Raw genomic sequence first — 26381 nt, 5'->3', positions numbered from 1 at the left:
GAAGAAAGGAGAGGGGCCAGGGTTCATGTGCTGTCACAGGAAAGGACTCTGCTCAGCTTTTCACAGTTGCCCTCCATGGAGACCAGGAAGCCTCATCTTTGCATGGCAGTGCATGTCTTTCGATGCAGGCTGCCTTGGGGAGGGGACAGGACCTTGGGCCAGGCAGCCTTATTTAGCTGAAGGCAATTTCTAGAGCAAGACTTGGTTGAGCACCGACAGCCACAAATAACCCCAGCATCTGTTAGAGATAAATGATTACACAAAAAGAAAAATAGACAGAAACCAAGTGTTTTTGTGTCCATTGTGAATCCAGCTTTGTAAAATATGTGTATGGGTATGTACAGAAACTGGAAGGGGACACAGAAAAAAATGAGCACAGCTATGTCACAAAAGCGAAAGAAGTCATCAGGGCATAACTCTTTCCCCAAAGAAACCGTGAATCCAAACAGATCGTAGGTTCCTTTACAGTAACAGAGGAGCTCAGGTGTATACGGTCTCCTCTCCTGATTTAAAAACATGGCCATTTTTGCTAATTCTTGTGTGTCTCAGGCTTGCCTTTGCGTTCTATTCGTGGAATGTGTCCGGATGTGGTGTGACGAACGTAGCTCAGTGTTCTGTCAGATTCCCGTGGAAATAGTAACACACATCAACAATCTCTGCTCATCTGTTTCTAGGGTGGCCTCACCCATGATGCCGAAGACACAGTGGCTATGCATTCAGTTCCTCTGGGTGCCATCAATACTGTTTTTCCATAGTCCTCAATTGATTTTCTACCTGGCCTAGCATCTTCTGTATGCATGATCTAAAGGGAACGGACTATGAAAACTGGATGGGTCAGGGCAAATAAATCAAATAGGACACTGGAAAACAGTTTGCAGTGTATACTCTAGTGAGGATGAATAAATACAGACATCTCTTTTCCCCAGTTAGAACACATACACACAGGGCTGAAACCTGGTGTCAAAGCATCTCGCATTAGCTCCTCTTATCTGAAATAGACCTCCTCTCTTTCTGCCGCTTTCTTGTTCCCTTCCTCCTCATAACTTGTAATGTCCTTCCAAAACACACATGCCCTGTATCTTTTTTCTCATGTACTCTTGCCTTTCACATCCATTTAAGATCATTCTTTTGAGCTGGCTTTAATGGATTTTGAATTAGTTCTTTGAAAATAAGATGAGAAGACAAAGGAGAGCCTGTGAGCTATTTTCAGGGACTTTAAAGGATTTTTGTGGGGGAGAGCAGAGGGTATAAGAGAACCAGTGAGCCAAAGTGATAGGAATAGATTGTTCTCTGTGGAAGAAGGAAGGAACTATGTGATCACTAGAGATAGTGTTGGGAGAGCATGCTTCAGGAGTTCCTCATCACGGGTGGTGTAGAAGTAGACGAAGGATGACTATTTATGAGGAATACTATATATTTTTAAGTTTATTTATTTTGAGACAGAGCACAAGCTGGGGAGGAACAGAGAGAGAGAGAGAGATTCCCAAGCAGGCTCCACACTGTCAGTGCAGAGCCTGATGCAGGGCTCGAACCCACGAACCATGAGATCATGACTTGAGCTGAAATCAATAGTTGGGCACGTAACTGACTGAACCACCTAGGTGCCCGAGGACTACTGTATTTTGACAGAGGTTAGACTGGCTAGTGCAGTTCCAGGGCATCTGATAACTTCTTGTCACTGATCTTGTGTGAAACAGTGTAGCTACAAATGCTCTTTTAAATAAACATGCACATAGTCCCATGCTGTTGTCCTCCAGAAGGACATAAGTACTAGGATTGGTTCTTTGTAAATTCTGTAAAGGCTGCCATGTGCTAACTGTAATAGCCACATCGTGGACGTATGATGTACTAATTTCTGTCACACTTAAAATCTGATGCTATTGGATAAGGAAACACATAGATTTAGTCTTTGGCTAATTTCTACCTAATTCATTTGGAAAGTGGTGAAAATTTTCAGATTCTCCTCAATTTTATTTCTTTAATGTAACACAACTTTCATTCCAAAACCTAATCGTTTCTGTACAAGTTGGTCAGACACGTAGCTCCCAAGACTGGGTCGCAGCAGTTCAGGAGGGTGAATCACACAGCTGAACAATTGTAGAGGCGTAGCAATTAAAGAGGCATTAGCAGTGATTAATGGCTCCGAGTAAGCCCTCTGAGGATCTGTCCTTGTGGAAATGAAACTCTCCTGCCATCGCTACGGTGGCCTCCAATTTGAACAGGGCCAGCTGTCATCAACAGAAGCCAGAGTCCATGCATATTTGCACTGTGATTCCCTCTCCAACCTTCTTAGCCACCAGGTGAAAGATTGGGAGAGGTACAGGCATAAGAAATTATGAGAGCAGGTCTCTGTGGGGAGATGCCAAAGCCTGTGAGCCATTGCCCTATTTACACAATGCAAAAATGCAGGTTTTGGGTACTGGGCTGAAGCAGGTGCTTGGCCAGCTCCTCTTTGTAATTAGATTGTGTGTGTGTGTGTGTGTGTGTGTATGTGTGTGTGTGTGTTCTTTGAATCTGTATCACACTGCTGCTGGGCTTTTGGCTTAGTATCTTCCACAGCAGCGTGCCAGGGTGCTGGGGAAGGAAGGCTGAAAAGTGTGAGGAGCCCTTTGTCACCAGACAGGTGGCCCACGAGCATAGCACAGGCTCTGATAAGGCCACTTCATGATCCATGTGCTGCCCTGAGTCTGTCCATTTCTTAGTTCTCACCTGTGGCTATGTTTTGGTAAAGGAAGAAGAATTCATCACATAAGCATTTACACCTATTAAACTGGTCATTTGGTAGAACTTTTCCATGCTTGTGTAAAAAGACTGCCATTAAGTATTGAAAAACAGCAAGGGAAAAATTATATATCAACAACATAGTCCAGTATACCTACTATATATATTATACAATACATACATCCTATACATTAGACATGAACAGTTACACACAGCTGTATTTGTTAACATATTATTGATTCTTCTGTTTACCCAGAAAATCCACTATGGGCAAGTCAGTGTGCCAGTGATTAGGGTTACAGCCATGGTCTTAGCTTCTCTAAAACTCCATGTTTCTCTTCCAGGACCTTTACATAATGTTCTTTTGTTCTGGAATGGTTTTCTTTCTGTCTGTTCCTTCTTGGCTGCTTAGATGACTTGTATTTATCCTTCACTTTTTAAAGGATGCTTTCTTTGACCCAATAGATTATATTATGTCCCTGTTACATGCCCTCAAGTACTATGCCCTTGTCATTTTAACACTAACATCATGTATCTTCTTTTGGATTATTGTTGTATTACGTGTTCAGTTAGTGGATTATTCATTCTTTCCTGTAGCTCAGTAAGAGTAAGAGCCATGTCTGTTCTGATCAGTAGAGTATTGCCAGTACTCAGCACGGAGACTCAACCAAAGCAGGTGTTCCTTTGTTTTCTTTAATTTCTATAAAGCAGTGAATACATGTTAAATAAGATGTAACTCTTGTCTTCAGAGAGGTCAAGTCTGGTGAGGGGGTGCACAAACCAGCAAGTATCATGGGATAAATTCTAGTGGGTAATCACAGTGTGCTTGAGAAGCCCAAAAGCAGAGGCAGCTCAGCCTGAGTGTCAAGGAAAGCGTTCCAGAGGAATTTTGGTGTGTGGATCTGCAAGGTGAGTCTAAGCAGATGACTAGCTAAATGGGTTAGGAGAACAGAATTCCAGTAAAGAAATAAAACAGAACAAAACGGAAAGTGAGCATATGCAGGAGCCTGTACACGAGGGAGAGGTTGTTGAGCATGTTTGGGAAACTCCCAAGTGGTTCCTTCTGGCTTGTGCAGAGATGTGACACGGGGAAATTGGCAAAGGTGAGGATGGACCCAAAGGGAAAGCCGGGTCAAACTTTGCTGGGTTTGTATTTTATTCTAAAGGCAGTGGAGAGTCATGGGGGGGGTGCTTTAAGCAGAGAAACGATATGGAAGATTTGTGGTTTCGAAGAGTGCATAGAAAATGGATTGCAGAGAGACTGGAAAGCAGAAAAGTTAGGAAGCTGTTGAAATAATTCTAGACTATTAATCATGGCGGCCTAAACAAAGTGGTATTTAGGGCAGAGAGACTGACAGACTATCGGGAGGTATAGCGTGCACATGGAGACAGACAGACACATGCACACACCCACACGTGAACTTTTACGAAAATAAAATTGTACCTTACACATTATTCTGACAGTTGTATTTATTTTATTAAAATTTTTTTATTTATTTGCTTTATTTATTTAAATTTAGATCTTTTACAAACTCAAATACGTCTTGATGTCTGTTTGTATGTTTGCCACTTTTGATTAAGAGATACATGTACTGTCCTAGATTTTCTTCTATAGTATTTATTGTTTTGTCTTTTACATTTTAAGCTTCTAAGTGATCTACAGTTTGCTTTTGTGTGTGATCTGAGATAGGATTTACTTTTGTTTTCCACATGGCTAGTGCCATTTATTAGGTAAACCATTCTTTCTCCCATTGAATTAAAATACTATTTTGTGCTGCATTAAAAATTGTCATATACACAGTTTTACTTCTGAATTCTCTATTCTGACTCAGCGATCTCTCTGTTTGTCCCTATGGAAATAACAAATTTAACTGTGGTCTTTCTCATTTATTCTAGTGTCTGTTTGCTCCCCAGTATTCCTATTCAAGCATTCTGTGCTATTCTAGATACTTATTCTTACATAGGAATTTTAAAATTACTATACTGGCAAGAAACCTTGTTGAGACTATAACTGGAAATGCATTAAACGTCTACATTAATTTTGGGGGAATATATAGTTTCATAATAGTATGTCTTTATATTCTAAAATACAGAATATTTTCCCATTCGTTAGGTTTTGTTTGCTGTGTTGATTTAATACTTTTCTTATTATAAGTTCTATGCCTTTCTCATGTAGTCATGTTGACTACAGTTTTTTATTTCTACTTAGAATATTTTCCCATTTCTCCTTCTAGTTTCTTATTGCTAATACAGAGAAAAGCTATTGATTCTAAACTTATTTTATATTCAGCTACTTTAGCACAGTTTTAAAATACTAGTCTTTTTTTTTTTTTATAAAATGTATGTTGTAAAGAAATCTAGTAAGCAAGACAGAGCCTCCAATTAGAAGACTTTCTACGTCTTCTTCATTAGCAAAAAGATAATTTTACTCTTTTTTCCAGCGTGTATACTCATTATCTCCTAGCATGTGCTGGAAACTCCAACCTGCCTTGAATAGCAAAGACGATGCCAAACCCACTCATCTAATCTCTGACTTTAGTGGACATGTGTTTAGTGTTTTATCCTTTGAACAAAAGTTTTACTTCTAGTTTTTGGAAAGCAGCATTTAATTATATTGGAGCAGTTTCTTTATATCCCAATTTTACTCAAAATTATTAAGACCATTAAATTTCAGACTCATCAGAAACTACTGATAGAATTTTACTGTTTTCTCATTTAATTTTATTCATGTAGATGATATTTTTTTGTTGATAGATTTTCTGCCATTGATCTATGTTTTTATTTCTGATATAAATACTATTTGGTCAGAATGTATTATTCTACAAATTTATAGATTCATTTTGCTACTATTCTAGTAAATATTCATAAGAGAAATTGGTTTTACTCTACAATGTCAAGTTTTGGTATTACAGTTGTGTGGTCTTAATAAAAATAATTGAGTGATTTTAATATTTTTTTTCTGTGGCCTGGAAATATTTAAATAACTGGAATTATTTATTTTAATGACTAGTCAGAACTCATATTGCCCATTTCTTGGTGAATTTTGATCATTTCTATTTTGCCATAAAATTATCTATTTAACATTACATTTACACATGCAATTGTATGTGGCAAACATTGCAATTTTTTTTGATTCCTCTATTTCTTCTTAATATGTGTCTATGTCTTCTTTCTCATTCCTAATTTAGTATATTTTTCTCTCAATTTCTCTTTATAATTTCTCTATATAATTTCTCTTAATTTTTACCTATTAAGTTTTTAAAACCTTGGAGCGCCTGATTGGCTCAGTGGGTTAAGCGGTCAACTCTGGTCCAGGTCATGATCTCACGGTTCGTGAGTTCAAGTGCTCTGTTGGGCTCTGTGCTGACAGCTCAGAGCCTGGAGCTGCTTTGGATTCTGTGTCTCCCTCTCTCTCTGCCCCTCCCCTACTCATGCTCTTTCTATCTCAAAAATAAACTTAAAAAAATTAAAAAAAAACTCAACACAGTTTTCTTAATTTCAAAGTTTTTATTTGCTTACTTTTTGCTGGAAACATTGATTACATTTTTGAGTACAGTTTTTGCTGTGCCTCAGGATTTGTATGAAGTAGTCTTCATTGCTTTCTACAAGTTATAATTCCAATTTTGATTGTCTCTTTAATTCAACAGAGTATTGCTCACCTTCTAAATAGATAGGACTTTTGATTATCTTGTTATTTACAAATATTTATTATTTTTATTACTATTATAAAATGTCATCTGCAAAATCTTTACTTAAAAATATATTACGGGAATTTTCTGACCAAGTATTTGAGGAATTTTTATAATTCTTCCTATGTATGCAAACACATATATGAAAGCACATGCATATATGTGTGTGTGTGTGTGTGTGTATGTGTGTGTATACTTATGCATATATGTGTTTGGACTTTGCTTGTGTTATTTTAATTTCATTTTTCCATTGACCTTACTTTTTGATCAGTTTTTACTTTTTATTGCTGATATGTATTTAATTAATCATTGACTTTGCTTAAAAAAGATTAAAAAGATTAAAAAATCTTTGATCTTTTTGATTCTGAAAAAGGCACATTAAAGTTTCCCACTATAATTTTATTTTTATTAAGTTCATTTATTGTTATGCTGTATATGTCATTTAATTTCTCTATGATTTTGCTTTTCTGTTAGATACATATGATCCTGAGAGATCTATATTAAAGTTTCCCATGAGAATTGTATAGGATTCCTTCATTCTTAATTTTTAAATATATGAGCTTTATTGAAATATAATTCACATACCTTATAATTTAAACGTACCCATTTAAAGTGTATTCTTCAGGGTTTTTAGTGTACCCAAAGTTGTACAACCATCACTAAATCAGTTTTAAAACATCACTCCATAAAAAAAAAATGTATCCATTAGCAATCAGTTCCTAATGGTTTTTACTTTGTGTATTTAACAGCAATGTTGATTGGTTTAAGTCTTCTTTGTATTTTGTGGTTTTGTTATATAATGTCTCTCTTTATCCTGATTTACATTTTTAGCTTAAATTCTGCCTGACTTGATATTAATCCTGCTCCTTGCTTATTTTTCTTGTAGTTTTCTGGAAGTCGTTGCCTAATGATTTATTTTTAAATCACTTTTTATAAGTGCCCCTCTTGTGGATGAAAAGAGAGTTCCTGCCATTTGACGGGAGGTTTTGCTTATACTTACAGAAATGCATAATTTACTTGAGTTTCTTTCTTCTGTCCTGATTTCTGATTATTTTCCAACCTCTTTCCTTATCATTTTCTGTACTGATGAAGTTGAATCAACATATGTGCAGGGGTGTGTGGGTGGCTCAGTTGTTTGAGTGTCTGACTCAATTTTGGCTCAGGTCATGATCTCACAGTTGGTGAGTATGAGCCCCACATGGGGCTCTGTGCTTACAGCTCAGAGCCTGCTTGGGATTCTCTCTCTCCCTCTTCCTCTCCCTCTCCATCTCCCTGCTTCTCCCCTGCTGGTGTGCATGCTTACTCTTTTTCTCTCTGAAAATAAACTTAAATATAAACATATGTTTTTACCTTCATAATTTGAAAGTTCTGTGCTTGCCCATAACTGATTACCTTCATTTGCTGTTACTCAAATTAGACCCACGTTTGTCTCATGGTCTTAAAACAAATTATTACCTGTTTTCCTACTAAGACTGTATTTTTTCTCTCCTCACTCTGATTCCATTGAGAAGAGACTTTTAGAATGCTGATACTGCCTTTGTTCCCAACCTCCCAACACCTGGATTTTACTCTGATTGCTTAGCTCCAGATTATGGATAAAATACATCTTGGAGGAGTCAGTAGTTTCTCTTTGGCCTTATTTCATGAATTTTTATTTAACACTTATTAATTTGCGGATAATCTGTCATTATCCTGTATCCCATTATCCTGTGTGTTAGTGTGTGTGTTTGTGTGCATGCGCGTGTGCCCTTATTAAATCTGGCTGGAACTTGAGCCTTTCCATCTAAAGATTCAGGATTTTCTACAGCTCAGGGGGAAATTCTATTTTGGGTTTATATTTCTTCCTCCATTGGTTTTTTCTTCTCATTCTAGATCAGAGGTTGTACTTTTCATGAATTGTCCTACTAAATCTGTTTTACAGTCAATAGAGGAATCCAGACAAATATATATAATACAAGGGGTTATCTGGTATTTTGTAAGAAAAGGCACACAGGTAGGCTTTGCTGTTTGAAAGGGAAGAGAAACAACTGATAATATTGGAGTGTAATTTTACGATTCTCTTTTTTTAAAACTTAGATTAATCTCTTAACTTACATATTAAAAATTTCCAATCGTACAACATTTGACACCTAGTTATCTCTATTTCATCATTTCCATAGGATGTGCTGCTTTTTAGATGTAATTTCTTGGTGAAAAATGTATCCCAGACTGTAAATGTGGCCCAGATTATAGAGTCTGGCTTCACCTCTATTATGCCATATTTCTCACTATTAAAATTTATATCCTATGCATATTTTAAAGTATATCTTAGCATATTCTCCAATTTAAAAACTTTAAACTTAACCATCACAAATGTCCCTGAAGCACTTAATATGCTTTTGATAATACCTACTCCTTTGGGTATTCAGTAATTAATCTTAAATATATTAGAGAGTTCCCTGTTGTTAGCAAATTCTTTGTTAGCTCAGAGGTGTTAAAACCCTATATATTTTTTTTAAGAATCTGACTGTATGCTCTGTTTTCTTTAAGTGTATCATAAAATTTGAAACAATTAATTTTGGTTCACTTATATTTAAAAGTAAATGTATGACATAGTTGTGTTCCTTTTGGAGAGGGGCAGAGATGCCACAAATGCAGTAAAAGGAGAATGATTTGCTTCTAAAATAGTAGAAACTCATTGTTTAACTCTTCACTGATTAAGGCCACTATTCTTTTCACTATTATACCTATACTGTTACTTACTTAACTCCAGAATATCCTGAAACTACAGAGGTTTTATATCACCCCAACAGAGATTCAAATGAAACTGTATTGATAGATCATATTGAAAACAGTTTTCTTTAAAATTACAATTCAGGCAATGGCATTTCTTTTTTTTCCTCATGAGTATAATTTATTGTCAACTTGGCTTCCATACAGCACCAGTGTTCCTCACAACAAGTGCCCTCCTCAATGCCCGTCACTCATTTCCCCCTCTCCCCTGCACCCCATCCACCCTTAGTTTGTTCTCTGTATTTAATAGTCTCTTGTGGTTTGCCTCCCTCCCTCTCTGTTTGTATCTATTTTTCCCCCTTCCCTTCCCCCATGGTCTTCTGTTCAATTTCTCAAGATCCACATACGAGTGAAAACCTATGATATCTGTCATTCTCTGACTGATTTATTTCCCTCAGCATAATACCTTCCGCTTCCAGTGGCATTTCTTTTGAGCCTTTCTCCTTTGTTATTATTTAGACATATGCATATAGTATTTACCGGTAAGTCTCCCCTGGGAGGCTGAGACCAACTTCAGTCATTTCTTTATAGATTGGCAAGACACTAGAATAATATTTTTATTAAAGTGTCATCTGGGTTTCAAACTAGCTGACAAAAACCTTAGGGTCTTCCTGATAAAAGTATTGTTTCTGGACAAATACTATATGCTGTCACTTCTATGTGGAATCTAAAAACTGCCAAATTCACAGAATGATTCCCAGGGTCTGGGAGGTGGGGGATTGGGGAGATGTTAGTCAAAGGGTACAAACTTCCAGTTAGAAGATGAATACGTTCTTGGGATCTATTGCACAGCTTTGTGAGCATTGTTAACAATGATGTATTATATGCTTGCATGTTCAGAGAGTAGATCTTAAATGTTCTCACTACCAAAAACAAACAAAAAAAAGTAATTATGTGGTATAATGAAAGTGTTAGCTAACACTATGAGGGTAATCATTTTGCAATATATAAATATATCAAAAGAACACTTTGTACACCTTAAAGTTATACAATATTATATGTCAGTTATAGTGGAGGAAGGAAAGCTGAAAAAATGGTTTCTCTAAGAGGATGATTATCTCCTTAAAATATTGGAATCTCTTTACGGTTTGGACTGGAGATATAGTTGTGCTTGAGGGACATTACTTAAAATTAAAAAAAAAATTTTAACGTTTATTTATTTTTGAGACAGAGAGAGACAGAGCATGAATGCGGGAGGGTCAGAGAGAGGGAGACACAGAATCTGAAACAGGCTCCAGGCTCTGAGCTGTCAGCACAGAGCCCGACGCGGGGCTCGAACTCACGGACCGCAAGATCATGACCTGAGCCGAAGTCGGCCGCTCCACCGACTGAGCCATCCAGGTGCCCTGAGGGACATTACTTAGATGCAAATTTGATGGAGCCTAAATAATTAAAAGATAATTATGGGGCATCTGTAGCTCACAGAAATGAGTAGCTGGTAGGTATTCACCTCCTCAGTTGATATTTGGTCCACATAAGGATACACTTGCTGCTTTGGTGTTTTCCTGTGTTAGTGGAGACTAGTGCCCTTCCTGGGTGACAAGGATGGTCTCTGGATCTAAAAAAACACTAATTGCACTCTTTTATTGATACATCTTCCCCTAGAGCATCCAGGACCCCAAATGTGCAATGCTGTGTATTTGGTGCTCTCTCTCTCTAATTACTTGGTTCTCAATGAAGGTAATATTTCCTTTTCCAAGCATAGTGGTCAGATTTGTTACAGTTTTATAAAGGAAGTAATTTTAGCTCTCCAATAATATTAATTCAGCTGAAAACTTTTTGTTTCTTTACTTGTCACACACTCCTTAACCCCTTACACCCAGTAGTCTGCCCCACTCTTCCACTAAAATTGCTGTCAAAGGTCCCCAAAGTGCTGACCAATCCATTTTACAGTTTTCTGTCTTTCTTTTACTCGACTTCACTGTGACATTGGATAGCTGTTGACTGCTCCTTATAACTGCTTTCTGTTGACTTCAGTGATACATTAATTCATTGACCATCCAGCTAATACGTAATAAGCATCTCCGAAATGACAGGCAAAATGCTAGGTATTGATTAAATAACGGTGAGCAAGACGTGCATTTCTTCCCTCGCACAGATGTTTTCCTCTGTGTTTATTTCACAAGATGTGGTATCAGACAGACTTCACCTTGAGACCTACCTTTGCTACGTATAGTTGTGTGAACTTGGGCAAATGTCTTAACATTTTTCACCTGTAAAATGAAGACAATTAAAAATATCTACTTGATAAGAATTTTTTAAAGTGTAAAGTGATCTATGAAAATATTTGGCACATTGCTTAATATTCTTCTCACTGGGACCTCTCTAGTTCAGTCAATGTAGGCTTTTAAAGACATTATAGCATCTCTCTGGCTGGTGCCTTTGACTCTGGTCTTGGTGCTCAAAAGTCCAGGCTCGGTGTTGCCCATCAGTTAACAGCTCACCCCCTCATTCCTATTCCCCAGATGCTATCCACTTACCATTTGCCCATCCCTGACCAGGCTGGGCTCTCCCACTTCTCTGGTTCATTACTGTATTCATTCTCTGTATTCCATTACTGTCCATCTGTCAGTGTGACTGTGCCTTCCTTGTTGGGTTTTTGAACACCCAATTTTATTCAAGTTCTTCTTCAGACACTATCAGAGGCATGGGGCTCAAACCCATGCCTCTAACAGAGGCAAACAGGAAAACCTGTGGAGGAGAGAGTCACACATTCTTTTCTCCATTGTCCGTAAGTATTCCCGTTTGCCTCTGTCACAGCCTAATCACACTGTGACTTAATTATCCGTAGAGGCTCATATCAGAAAAGAATGTGTCTAGGTGTCTAGGTACCCTTAAATGTGGTATGACTGTAGTTTTAGATACTTTTTAAATTTTTACTTAATTTTTTATTTTTTATATGTTTATTTTTGAGAGAGGGAGAGAGAGGAAGGGAAGGAGGGGGAGGGCCAGCGAGAGAGGGAGACAGAGGATCTGAGGCAAGCTCCATGCTGAGAGCAGAGAGCCCCAAGGTGGGCCTCGAAGTCACAAACCGGGAGATGGTGACCTGAGCCGAAGTTGGACGTTTAACCACCTAAGCCACCCAGTTGCCCCAACAGTAATTTAAAATTTTAACTTGTTAATGCAAGCACATTTATTGTAAGTTTTGCCTCTAGAGGAACATATTCTTATAGACCCAAAGGTCAAGCTGTCCTAGCATCTTCTGACATGAACACATGAGCATGGTCTGTATGTTTTATGTGATTTGCTGTAAGTAGGGGGTTTGCATCCTCGTAAGTGGGATATTGGAAGTGAGAACTGTACCACTTGTCTGAGCTGAACTACTTTCTCTGTGCTTTCTCAATTTTGAGATAAGGTTTAAAATGGAACTATTTGTAAAAGTTACAGTGATCTTTCCCTAGTTTTACATGTTTCCAACTTGAAGAACTTCTTTTATGATCCTGTAAAGTTTAATAATTGTGAAAACAAAAGTCCTTTTTTTTTTAATGTTTATTGAGAGAGAGACAGAGAGATTGACATGGAGGGGAGGGGCAGAGAGAGAGAGTGAGAATGAGAGAGAGAGAATCCTAAGCAGGCTCTGTGCTGCCATCACAGAGCCTGATGTGGGACTGGAGCCCACAAACCATAAGACCATGACCTGAACGAGAATCAGGAGTTGAACGCTTAACTGACTGCGCTACCCAGGTGCCCCCAAAATCTTAATTAGTTAATTGAGTACTGTGATTTTATAGAATTACCATGTATAGTATTTGGGTGTGATAGTAGAAATATTCTAGCTTTTCTTTATTGGTACAAGTGACTCTAGTGTCCGGGCAGGCCTTGGTGTCTTTATTTGAGAATTAACAGCCCTTGTACCCTCAGGTAGAGAAGTGCTTTGTAAGATAGCAGGGATTCCTAGCAGATAGAATGCTGTACTCACAGAGTAGTTTTTATTTTGTGCTCCTGGTGAATTTACTTGTTATTTTCTGGATGATTTTTTGGGATTCTGGCAATGAAAATAGAACATAAGCTTACTATATTATGTTTAATCTCTTTTCTTTTTTTTTTTTTTTTTTAATTTTTTTTTCAACGTTTTTATTTATTTTTGGGACAGAGAGAGACAGAGCATGAACGAGGGAGGGGCAGAGAGAGAGGGAGACACAGAATCGGAAACAGGCTCCAGGCTCCGAGCCATCAGCCCAGAGCCTGACGCGGGGCTCGAACTCACGGACCGCGAGATCGTGACCTGGCTGAAGTCGGACGCTTAACCGACTGCGCCACCCAGGCGCCCCTTAATCTCTGTTCTTAATAACTCTGAGGGCATTTTCAATGTTATAAAAAAAAGCAAGTTAGAAGAAATTCTTTTTTTCTTTTTTGTGCATAAAGACTCTGAGTCCTTTTAAGATAGAACTCTTCAAAATATAGAAGCAATTCATGGGATGTTTTAGTGACCCATGGAATTTTGTTGTTCAGGGAGTATAATCAGCTTATAGGAATTTTTATTTATTTTGAATTTAGTTTTAATTAGAATGTTGTAATTTAAAAATTTAATAAGAACCAAGAAGGGATATACATTTGAAGGGATATACATTTAATTTGTATTAGGACTTTTTAGTTATGTATTGATGGTGATACAGAGATTTGGTGTAGGAAGACATTTTAGGGAACGAGTCTTCAGACAGTCATTAATCAAATCAATGGTATATTTTTAGAAGCCAAGAGAAGGGAGATTTAGGAGGATGAGATGATGAGTACAGTCAAATTAAAACAAAAACAACAAACCAGGTTAACTAAGGTAGGGATGAAACAGTATGTATTGCTTTAAGCAATTGGAACAGTAGTTTCAGTGGAGCCATTGGGACAGGAACCAAATTGCAGTGAGTGTCATCCACCTTTTTTTCTTCCACACTGGAGAACTGGACAGATAAATGCTATTATCATCAGTTGAGCAGGTCTTACTGCTCGTGGTTGCAGCCTACGTTGAAGGGCAATCTTGTACCATGACCATGTAAGATGTGCGCTCATGTTTTTATCTTGATAGGTGACTTTGTCAGCTTGCCTTGAATGTCAAACCTGTGAAAGTAAAATTAATATGAAATTCTTCTTAATAAAAGGACTCTTTTTCTCTTAGGTTTGCTACTTTTTTTTCATTTCATGTTGATTTTCACGTTCATTTCACTTTTTTTTGTCCAACTGACTACTTCACTTGGCTGTCACAAAGTTTATACTCTCTAATACTCTCTCAAAAAATATTTGTTGTCTTTTGACTGTGTTTTTCAAATAGTAGTGTTGACTCTGCTTTGTTCCCTGATTTCTGCATGGGGAGAACGCTTAGGGAATAATAAAGGTAGGAATAGATAGCAAACTGAGCCATAGACAGCCCAGATGATTCTGCCCTTGAACAGGACACTGGCAGAGTGACCTTCTGTTTTTTTCCCAGTCTGGCCTTATCTTCAGGACCTCCTTGCAAGATGGAGTAGACAAAGCAAGAAAATATGAATATATGAACTTAAAATGTGTTGATTTCAGCCAAAGTCAAAGGAGAAGCAATAGACTGACTCTGTATAGAAGTTTCTTTTAGTCTATACCCTCAATCATATACGGGTGTTGTATCCTTCCTCTATGGACCGTAAATTCCCTCCATACTTTTCCCTCAGATCATCCTTAAGGATGGATCTAACTAGATCACATGTGACTGGTTCTAATTTCTACATAGTGCATTGCATTGTGTGTGTGTGTGTGTGTGTGTGTGTGTGTGTGTGTGTGTTTACCATTCATTATACCTCCATTATTATAAGATAGAGTTTCTCTTGCCATGGCAGGTGGGAGTGAATGTGAACTGGGAAGACAAAGACTTTTAACTCTTTCTTTTGAGATTACAGACTCTTGGTTACTCTCAGTTTTGTGGGTGAAAGAATGCAAATCCATCCACCATTCTGCCATTTTTAGTTTCATGTTTTGTCCCTCTCTCCCTCATGTCTCACTTCATTCCTTCTGTTCACACTAGATAATCCATTACCTTTCTCTGCTCAAGTACCATAAATTCCCTCTCTGGTTGACATTTCCCACTTAACATAAGAATTTTGATAAGTCAGATAGTAATAGTGGATGGGCACGACAGAGAAACAAGCTGATAGCTGCTTCTGAAAAGTTTCTTTACTGATGACGGAAACCATTAAGAAAAAGATCTTGTTTGTGATAATTATAGCAAATGGAAAACAAACTGTTGCAGCTAAATTAGCAGCATTTAGAAAGTTTGTGCTACAGGGGGTTAAGGTAAGGGGGGAGGCATGAACAGGCAGAGCACAGAGGATTTCTAGAGCAGCAAAACTACTCTGTGTGATGCTGTAATGGTGGACACATATCCCTACACATTTGTCCAAGCCCAAAGACATACAACACCAAGAGTGAACCCTACTGTAAACTAACGACTGAGTGATGGTGTTGTGTCATTATAGTTCATTGATTGTAACAGATGCACCACTGTAGTGCATGACTGATTGTATGTGTGGGGTGGGGTGGGGTGGGGAGGTTGTACGTTTGTGGAAAGAGGGTTCTATGGAAAATAACTGTACTTTGTGCTCACTTTTGCTGTGAATCTCAAACTGCTCTAAAAAATAAAGTCTACTTAAAAACAAAAGCAAACAAACATAAAGGAAGCTTATGCCCATCAACATCTTAGAAGCCCCCAGAAGATGGATTGAAATTTTCTTTCTCTAATTCAAAATGAATTAATCTCTCTGGGAATCTGTGGGCCCAAGGGAAATACCTCTCCAGCTTCACTGCCTAGTTATCTCATTTGATGAGCATTAAAAAAAAAAAGCTATAAATTCGATTATTTTATTGCACTTGACTAACATTTGCTTCCCATTTACCTCTAGGTTTGAAGTTTGAGGAACTTCAAGAAAGATTTGGTGAGGAGTTCTTTAATATATGCTTTGATGAGAATGAGAGAGTCCTTCGAGCTGTAGGTGGCACTTTGCAGGACTTTTTTAATGGCTTTGATGCTTTGTTGGAACACATCAGAACTTCCTTTGGGAAACAGGCCACGCTGGAGTCCCCATCGTTCCTGTGCAAGGAGCTCCCCGAGGGTGCCCTTCTGCTTCATTACTTCCGTCCTCACCATGTTGTGGGCTTTGCAATGCTGGGCATGATCAAGGCTGCGGGAAAGAAGATCTACCGGCTGGACGTGAGCGTGGAGCAGGTGGCCAATGAGAAACTGTGCTCCGATGGTTCGAACCCAGGCAACTGTAGCTGTCTTACCTTCCTCATCAAGGAATGTGACAATACTGATGCCATGAAGAACCTTCCCCGGGGAGCCTCCCGAGTCCCTGCCGACCTCAGAATCAGCATCAGCACCTTCTGCAGGGCCTTCCCTTTCCACTTGATGTTCGACGCCCACATGTCCGTCCTGCAGCTGGGGGAAGGCCTGCGGAAGCAGCTGCGTTGTGACACCCACAAAGTGCTCAGGTTTGAGGACTGCTTCGAGATCGTTTCTCCAAAGGTCAGTGCCGCCTTTGAGAGGGTCCTGTTGCGACTGTCCACCCCGTTTGTGATCAGGACCAAGCCTGAGGCTTCTGGCACTGAAAATAAAGACAAGGTGAGTGGCCATGGGCTTGAGATGGGTGATGGGGACTGGAAGAGTGCATAATTATTTCTGTAAATCACATGCTGTTGGTAGTTGTAATTATTTAGGCGAGAGAGCTTCAAGTGCCATTTAGAAAATTACTGGTCCCTGGATGTATGGAAAAGGATTTGGCCTTATTCCCAGCCATTTTGCATAGTGTCTGCCTCTTTCATTAATTTATTTCAGCATATAAAAGGAAGACACTTACTAATACCAGCCACAGTAATTACAAAAATGATAGGACTCACCAAGAACCTGACCCTGTAAACCCTGGTAGAAATGAATATTTCCACCAATTGAAGGCAAACAGGAGAGAAATGGAAAGATGGATTCCAACAGTGTGGGGCCTGCTCGCCTTCTCCTTAAATAACTATGGGTGGAAAGCTAGCTCCACTTTGAATATGCTCTGTTCTAAATGTCATAATTTAGGAACGTCTTGGTTGCATCCTATTTTTGTCTCAGTATGCAGAATAATGGATTTTCTAAGAGTTGGAAATTAAGTGGCTACCTCACGACTGCTTTTCTCAATAGATTGTAGCATTGACACAGAGACTCATTCCTTTAGAACAGGCTCACTGCTTGGAGAATAGCATCAACACTAGGAATTGTTATTAATTTCTTGGAATCCCTGCTTGGAAAATGTGGGTTATTAAGAAATGAAAAGATAAAAGAAGAATCTTAAATAGTTGACACAAATATGTGCCCTCGGGTAAAGCTTTTTTTTTTTTTCTTTTTTAGAGGAAGTCAACATTAAAATAGAAGTGTGAAGAAAAGTTAGTCATTATTGTTCTAAACACAAAAGTAAATGATATAAGCGATATTCTTCTGCAGTGGACCTTTGTGTCTATCAACTTCCAGTAGAGCTTTTTGGTATTTTGTGACAAGGAAAGTATGGGGCACCTGGGTGGCTCAGTCAGTTAAGCATCTGACTTCGGCTCAGGTCATGATCTCGCAGTCCGTGGGTTCAAGACCTACATTGGGCTCTGTGCTGACAGCTCAGAGTCTGAGCCTGCTTCAGATTCTGTGTCCCCCCTCACTCTTTGCCCTCCCCTGCTCATGCTCTGTCTCTCTTTCTCTCTCAAAAATAAATAAAATGTTAAAAAATTAAAAAAAAAAGTGAACTTCTTCTAGGTGATTCAGCTTGTTCACAAGCATTTTAGGGAAAGCTGTTGACTTTTGGAAATGAACAGGCTCCTGTGCGCTAAAGGAAAGATGAGTTGTAGAGACAATTAAAAACTCAGTGAATGAGTACTCACGTATTCTGACATGCCTGCCATGATAAATAAATGAGAGACTAGCCCCCTGAAAGCAGAGCCAAAGACATTTTTGAGGATTTTCTGTAGCATTCGTTTTAGAACTGCTTTTTATAATTTTGAAATTCAATGGAAACATTTTAAGCAAAACACTTGGGAAATAGGGAACGATGCCCATTTATTCAGGATAACTGGATGCCATGATTTAGGAAACTCATACAAGCGCTGTTTTCATCATTTAGATTCAGTGATTCGAAAGCTTCTAAGGATAAACTTGAAAATTCCAACTTGGCATGCTTGGATATTTTAGTCTGAATGAATTGTTATTATTTCTGTTTGATTACACATGGTGTTTTAAATAATATTTTTCACACATATATGTATTTATATGTTAAGTGATTGCTACCCCTTCTTGAAGCTTGTTGCAAAAGAATGAAGTTGTTTAGTGTATGTTTTTGTCCGTATTTGTAGGTGATTTAAATTTGAAATTATTCTGTCCTTTTAATTTAGAGAATATTAAAACTGTCAGTTCTGTTTTACAGAAGTGAAGTGTTTGGCTAGAAGGGTGTGAGCAGTGTTGGCCTTTAAAATTGAAGTTTTGGGGCGCCTGGGTGGCGCAGTCGGTTAAGCGTCCGACTTCAGCCAGGTCATGATCTCACGGTCCGTGAGTTTGAGCCCCGCGTCGGGCTCTGGGCTGATGGCTCAGAGCCTGGAGCCTGTTTCCGGTTCTGTGTCTCCCTCTCTCTCTGCCCCTCCCCTGTTCATGCTCTGTCTCTCTCTGTCCCAAAAATAAATAAAAAACGTTGAAAAAAAAAATTTAATAAAATTGAAGTTTATATTTTTGAAAATGTGCCTGAAGTAGAATATGTTATTACCAATGTTAATTGCTTTATATATTTTGTAGATTTGAGAAAAATTAATTCAATTTATAGTTATTGCTACAGATTTTCCCCCTTTATTTCATCTGGCTTGTATTTATTTCATTTGTGTACCATGGTGAGGAATAGACATAATGAAATGACGACTCACAGGTCAAGGCCCCCTGCCAATTCCAGTAATAGGAAAATGTGCTCATTGAGAAGATGCCATTGTAACTTAAACATGGCAGTGACAGCTTAAAAATAAAGGAATAGGGCAGGATTTTTTCTTAGAATAGGACAGCAATCCTCTCATCCTTAGGCTTACAGTTCTGCTTATTCACCTGGGTTTGCCAGAAGGGGTCATTTGGGAAGTTCTTCTTGGCCCCAATTGGAACTGTGGTCAGTAACATTATGTCATGGAGTCTTAACCAGAGGAATAACATTTTTGAATTACTATGTTTCCAAATCCCAGTTTGTATTTTCTTAACACATGGAAAGAGGAAAGAAAACCAAGGTTAAAAATTAGGATTCTCTTGATAAATGTGACCTTATTATTCATTATTTTCCCCATAATAGCTGTTCTTATCAATGAATAACTCCATGTTGTCTAAAGTTTCTAATTTTTTTATGGGGCTTTGATAAGAAAGTGCTAGTTTCATTTCTTTTTTACTTATTAAAGTTTTTTTTTTTTAATGTTTTATATATTCTTGAGAGAGAGACCATGAGCCAAGGAGGGGCAGAGTGAGAGAGGGAGACACAGAATCCAAAGCAGGCCCCAGGCTCTGAGCTGTCAGCACAGAGCGTGATGTGGGGCTCGAACTCATAAGCCGTGAGATCATGACCTGAGCCTAAGTCAGATGCTCAACCGACTGAGCCACCCAGGCACCCCAAGAAAGTGCTATTTTTAAATAATTTAGGATATTCCTTGGTCCAACGGTGAAGGCTTTCATGATAATTTAACTGTTTTGGCTGTGCACTTAATACCTGCCATCCAAAAAAACAAAATAAAACGCCAGATACCCAAGAAACGAAAACCAAGAGCTGATTGTGTAGCTGAATGACAGTAAATCATTTGCGGAATGAACTGTAATGCTTCTGCTAAACAGGATCTTTGTCATTTTCTGTTGTCAGCCATTGCTTACCCATATGATTAGAGGCAGAATGTGTTTGTGTGCAGTTTGGCGAAATACTAATGGATCAGAAAGCCATCATCCTCGTTCCAGAGAACTTGCATCGTGATTGTGCAGTAATGAGTTATGGAGACCAGAAGGGAGAATGTCACTGAGAGGCATCATATGCAGTCATCAGTGGCAGGCTTCAATTCAGCAGACTTTAGAGGTCAGGAGGGACTCTTCCAGGTGGATTGATCCAACTTGGAGTCCCTCTATTTGGCTCCCTCTGCATCTTCTGAGTGATCACCTATGCCTTACATAGTCTCCTCTCTCTCTTTTCTTCTCTGCTCATGTGGCATTTCTGTGTTTTTATCTTTCCTTAAAGCTCACCCTCTTTTCTTCACGTTTCTTTATCAGATGTCAGGCATTAAATATGAATGAATTAGTTCATTATTTTAAAAAAGAACAGATTCAGCATTGGGAATTAATGGTGAATTATGAATCTCTTTTAATTTGTGCATGCATCTTTAGGTCATTCAAATCTAACTATTTGGAGAATTCGGAAGTTTTTCACATCAGTCTTTGGAGGCATTGTGGTGATTTTTAGAGGAAATTTCTTGTAGTACAATGTGCAGCTTGGGGCATTACATCCAGTGCTGTGAATCTAATGTATTGACACAGATTCCAAAGCTTCTTTGTATGAAAGGGGCCATGTGTGTAAAGAGGGCTCTTAGAAACTTGACGAATGGCCCATGGCTTCCTTCTCCACATTATAAGGTGATAGTGTGTGGGAAAGTGGAGGTAGCCTGGGCGAGAGGCGTCTCAGACCCGTGATTTTAGTAAATCCCTGTAATCTGAGCCTCAGGTTAATTCATCTGGAAATTAAGAAACCCAGATGAATAATTAGTATTTATACTCCTTATTAAGTCATCTTTAACATGTGTAAATTTATAGGAAGTCCGTGGGTCATGAAAGTTGCTATCATCCCTTTGATTCAATGAATTCAGGCAATTTCAAAGAGAAGCAGAGGGGAATCTGACTTTTCAACCATGAAGAGTCATCCTCTTATCAGGACCGACTTAAAGTAATTCTCTGACAGCTTAGGCTGCCTACCTCAAACACTTTTTTGTAAGGATTAAATGACAGTCCATGTAAAATTTTTCTATCTTCAGCTTCAGTGTAAGCCATGATTATTACTTTTGTTCTTCACACTTGTAACCTCCTTCCTATCCATTCCTCTCCTCATTTATGGCTTTAGAAAAGAAGGTACTGGACATCAGTAGGCTTAATAATTTTAGAGAAATATGAAGCCTGCTGGTATAACATCTCCCTAAAATATGACTTGGGGATCTGCTCTTTTCTTTATAGACTCTTGTTTTAAAATCCTGAGTCTCCTTTTCAGAGTCACTGAAGTTTGGAATCAAGTTTTTACTGCCTGGGTCTACTAATATCTTTTATATACACATGTGATAGTGCTCTGCTGTGCCAATGGCTTCCAAGATAAAACCAACTGGTTAGCTTAGGCACAACCTGAAATAGCAGTTGATTTGAGAAACAATAAATAACATGAGTTCTTTTGATATTTTTTTTCTTAGCAGCAACGCTTCAAAGAACTTTAATAATATTGTGGAAGGAGTCCAGGTTTTGAAATACATCATCCCCACAACAGAGCAATGGCATTGTTACTCATTTTCACTTGTGTTCTCAGAGTTGGAACTCAGGAAAAGCATGAACAATAGTAACACATTTCTTTTTCAATCCCTAGAAATATCCCCAGGTCTGTCTTATTCTCCCCCCCCCCCCACCACCCCAGGCTTCTTATTAATTAGAAGCCACAAAACAAATGCTAGGAAATAATTTTAAAAGAATATGGAATTAACCTCTGATTTTCTGTGGTCAGATCAGCTTCCAGACTCCTTTATTTTTCCTAGACATGTGCCCATTTTCTCCTGACACGATGATTGAAAAGTTGAAAATATATTTATTAATCTTACTATGCCATAATGACACCATTGAAAAACAAATTTCACCTGGCTGTCAAGAGTATATCATTTGATGGGGCGCCTGGGTGGCTCAGTCGGTTAAGCGTCCGACTTCGGCTCAGGTCAGGATCTCGCGGTATGTGAGTTCGAGCCCCGCGTCAGGCTCTGTGCTGACTGCTCAGAGCCTGGAGCCTGTTTCAGATTCTGTGTCTCCCTCTCTCTGACCCTCCCCCGTTCATGCTGTGTCTCTCTCTGTCTCAAAAATAAATAAACGTTAAAAAAAAATTTAAAAAAAGAGTATATCATTTGACTTCAACTTCAGTTCAGTTTAGTGTGGGAAAATGTGAGTTTTTTTTTTTCTCTCTTCAGACTGAAACATTCTCCTAGAGAATTTCAAATATTGAACGATAATTTTAGTGATGGACAAAATGCCATTAGGGCTTTCTCTATAAATTAGCATTATAGAACATAGTCATAACTCAAGTCACAACTATCTGGAGTTTGCTTTGCTCTTGTAGTTATAAATGAGATGTCTAATTTTTGTGTTTTTTTTTTGTTTTTGTTTGTTTGTTTGTTTTGTCTTTTCTCTGGAACTGCTTCCTGATCATAAACTGCCTTTTAAAGTGTGTTGGGCAAATTCGGATTCTGACACCAGTATTGCTGAGGCTCATTCCGGGTCTTTCAATCTTTAAATGCCTATAACGTTAAAATGTCTGCATAGTGCCATGCTACCATCTAGTTACTGTATTGTGTAGAGAGGACAAGGTATTTGTTACTTGGTGAATCATATATTCATTATAGTGACCTCCATGCCTCAAGTGCCCATTTACCACGTTTTTATTTTTGTTAGCAGGAAAGATTGCATCTGAACTAACAAAAGGTGTCTCCTACCATAAATGAGATACCATTGACTGCTAGAGTGGTACCTTCTTGGAGGGGAGGGGGAATTGGCCCTTTGAGTTACAAATTGTTCAGAAGCTTTCTTTAACTGATCCTTTTGTTTTAGCTGGTAGCTTTCAGTCTCAGTTAAATTAAAAGCTGAAGAGCTGTTTGGAATTTATTGCCCACCTCCTCAGTTTTAAAGATGCTCTTAATTCATATTAACATTTTTCATAAGTATACAGCATAGTAATTTTTAGTTAGTGTGTGTGCAACTATCACAACAGTAGAGTTTTAGAACACTTTATTGCCCCCCCCCCACCGCCCCAAACAAAGTTTCCTGTGCCCATTTGTGGTCAATCTTTGCTCCTACTCCTGATCCCAGGCAACCACTGGCCTACATACATCTATATAGATTTGTCGTTTCTTGACCTTTCTTAAAAACGTAATCATACAAATATGTAGTCTTTTTTGGTCAGCATAATGTTTTTGAGGTTTATCCATGTTTTTGTGTGTATGAGTAATTTGTTCATTTTTAGTTCAGTGTTCCATTGCACATATATACTGTGGTTCTTGTTTTGTTTTTTTCCGTTTACTAGTTGATAGACACTGGAAACAAAGTCTGTTTTCAGACTTAGACTGTCGTGAATAATGTTGCAATGAACATCTGCATATAAGTGATTGTGTTGGATATATTTCCAGTTCTCCTTGGTAGATTCCTAGCAGAGGAATTGCCGTGTCATATACTAAGTATATGTTTCACTTTTTAAAGAATTGCTGTGCTGTTGAACAAAGAGCCTATGCTATCTCACATTTGACCAACATATGAGGCTTCACGCTTCTTCACGTTCTCACCCACACTAGGTATTGGCATTCTTTTTGATCATGACCATCCTGGTGGATGTAAAGTAGTATCTTGGGTTTTAGTTCACATTTCCCCGATGACTGGTGATGTTAAGCATCTTCTCTTGTGCTTATTAACCATTGGTATAATTTCTTTGGTTAAATGTCTAATCAAATGTTTTGCCCATATCGGTGTTGTTTGTCTTCCTACTGAATTAAAAAAAAATATATACATTCTAGATACTGACTTCAAAAATTACTGTCTTTTGAAGCACAATGGTACTGTGATGGTACCATTATTTTCTTTTAGGAAGCTTGCTTTTAGTATGGTATCTCACAAATCTTTATATAACTGAAGGCCACAGATTTTCTCCTTTGTTTTCTTCTAGATGTTTTATGGTTTTAAATCTTAATTTGTGATTCATTTTGAGGTGTATTTTGTGTATGCCACGTGGGCCCAAGTTTTTGTTTTTGTTTTTTATTTTTTTGCAGGTAGATTTCCAGTTGTCTCCGCTCAGTTTTTGAGAAAACAATCTTTTCACCATTGAATTGCCTTTGCAACTTTGTCAAAAATCAATTGACTGTACATTTTTTCTTGCCTTTCTGTTCTTCTTCATTTTTTTAAAGATACCTAACTTTATGGTGATAACACAGAGTCTTGATTACTGGATCAAAATAAGTTTTGCAATTGGGTATTTTAAGTCTTCCAAGTTTGCTCCTTTTCAAAGTTGTGTTGGCTATTCTTGGTCCTTTGTATTTCCACATAAAGTTTAGGATACCCTTGTCAATTTCCAAAATAGCTTCTAGTATTTTGATAGGGATTTTACCGAATCTGTAGGTTTATTTAGAAAGAAGAGCTGTCTTAAAATACATGGAGTCTTCCATTCCATGAAGTTATCTCTCTCAGTTAATTTAGATCTGCTTTAACTTTTGTCAACATTTTGTTTGTTTCTTGGTACAACAAAGACAATGTTTTTAAATGGTATTTTTGTATAGAAATACAAATCATTTTTGTATATTGATCTTGAGTCCTATGGTCTTACTAAACTCATATTAGAATAGTTTACTATTACAGAATAGGAAAAATGCTATTTTGGGGGGGAGGGAGGTATTTAGGATTTTTTACATAGGAGGTCATGTAGTCTGAGAGTTAGGATAGTTACCCTTCTTTCTTTTTAATTTGTCTTTCTTTGTCTATCTCCCTCCCTGTATTTCTCCCTCCCTACTTCTTTCTCTCTCTCTCCCTACCTTTGCCCTGGTTAGAACCTTCAGTACAGTGTTGAATAGAAGTGGTGATAGTGGATATCCTTGCCTTTTTCTGAACTTAAAAAGTAAAGCATTCAGTCTTCTACCCTACGTGTGATGTTAGCTGTTGGGTATTTATGTTCTTAAAGCAGATGGAGGAAATTCCTTTCTATTCCTAGTTTGTTGAGACTTTGTATCATGAATAGGTTTAGATTGTGTACCATCTATTTTCTTTTATCTATTGAGATGATCGTATGGTTTTGCCTTTCTCTTAATATGAGATACTAATTATTTCCAGATGTTGAACTCAAAATCTTGAGATAAATCCCACTTGGCCATATTTATATGTTATAAACCTTTTTATATGTTGCTAAATTTGGTTTGCTGATGTGTTGTTAAGGATTTTTGCATCTTTGTTCATGAGAGATATTGGTCTTTAGATTTTGTCATTTCTTTTCTTTCTTTCTTTCTTTCTTTCTTTCTGTCTGTCTGTCTGTCTGTCTTTCTTTTTTTGCAGTGTCTTTGGCCTCAGAGAATGAGTTGGGAAGTGTTTGCTATTATTCATTTTCTGAAAGACTTAGTGTGGGATAGTTAATATTTGTTTTTGAATGTTTCATAAATAGATACTATTTGCATGGTATATCTTTTTTTTTTTAATCTTTTCACTTTCAACCTGTGTTTGCCTTTGAATCTGAAGGGTGTTTCTTACAGATAAAGTTGGCTTTCACTTTTTTATACACCCTGAATAATCTCTGCATTTTGACTGGATTGTAGTGTATTCATGTTTAATGTAATTGTTGACTTGTTTGGAATTACATCTATGGTTTTGTTTTCTATGTGTCTCATGTTTCTTTGTTCCCATGTTCCTCTTTCAAGAATTCTTTTGCATTAAATGAATATTTTTAGCATGATACTTTAATTCCTTATTGATTTTACAAATATATTTTAAAGTTATTTTATTAGTGGGTGCTCTAGAGATCACAATGCATAATTTAGCTTGTTATAAGCTCTTTCAAATTAATACTGCCCTGGTGTTGGTAGACAGTTCTGTTCTTACACAGTTCCATTCCTTCTCTCCCACCACCTTTTGTGATGCAGTTTACATGATATAAACCTAGTTATATGTAATAATTGTGGTTATTATGTATAGGATAATCATTACATATATTATTTGTGACTGTATATTTATTTTTTTTAATTAATTAGGAAAAAACATATATTCCAGTGTATTATATACTCTATTTCTTTTTAAAGTTTTAATTTAAATTCCATTTAACATACTGTATAATATTATCTTTAAGTGTACAATATAGTGATTCAACATTTCCATGCATCACCGGATGCTCATCACAAGTGCCTTCCTTCATCCCCATCACCTATTTTACCCCTCCCCCCCCCCATTCCCCTGTGGTAAACATC

General features: G+C 37.8%; 1 protein-coding gene and 1 non-coding gene across 2 annotated transcripts in view; one reads left to right on the top strand and one right to left on the bottom strand.

Moving 5' to 3' along the window:
- Nucleotides 1-26381, top strand: part of GUCY1A2 (guanylate cyclase 1 soluble subunit alpha 2) — a 338257-nt gene that overhangs the window by 61648 nt on the left and 250228 nt on the right. Inside the window, exon 4 of the mRNA XM_043579224.1 lies at nt 16043-16761. Within this exon, the coding sequence (XP_043435159.1) occupies nt 16043-16761 (719 nt within the window). The remainder of the gene's footprint in view (nt 1-16042; nt 16762-26381) is intronic.
- On the bottom strand, nt 8447-8566 carry LOC122484605. Its single transcript, XR_006297661.1, has one exon.

Source organism: Prionailurus bengalensis, chromosome D1, assembly GCF_016509475.1.
Source record: "Prionailurus bengalensis isolate Pbe53 chromosome D1, Fcat_Pben_1.1_paternal_pri, whole genome shotgun sequence".
In the NCBI taxonomy this organism is placed as follows: Eukaryota; Metazoa; Chordata; class Mammalia; order Carnivora; family Felidae; genus Prionailurus; species Prionailurus bengalensis.
Note: the sequence above shows the minus strand (reverse complement) of the source record. Positions and strands in the feature narration are given on the sequence as shown.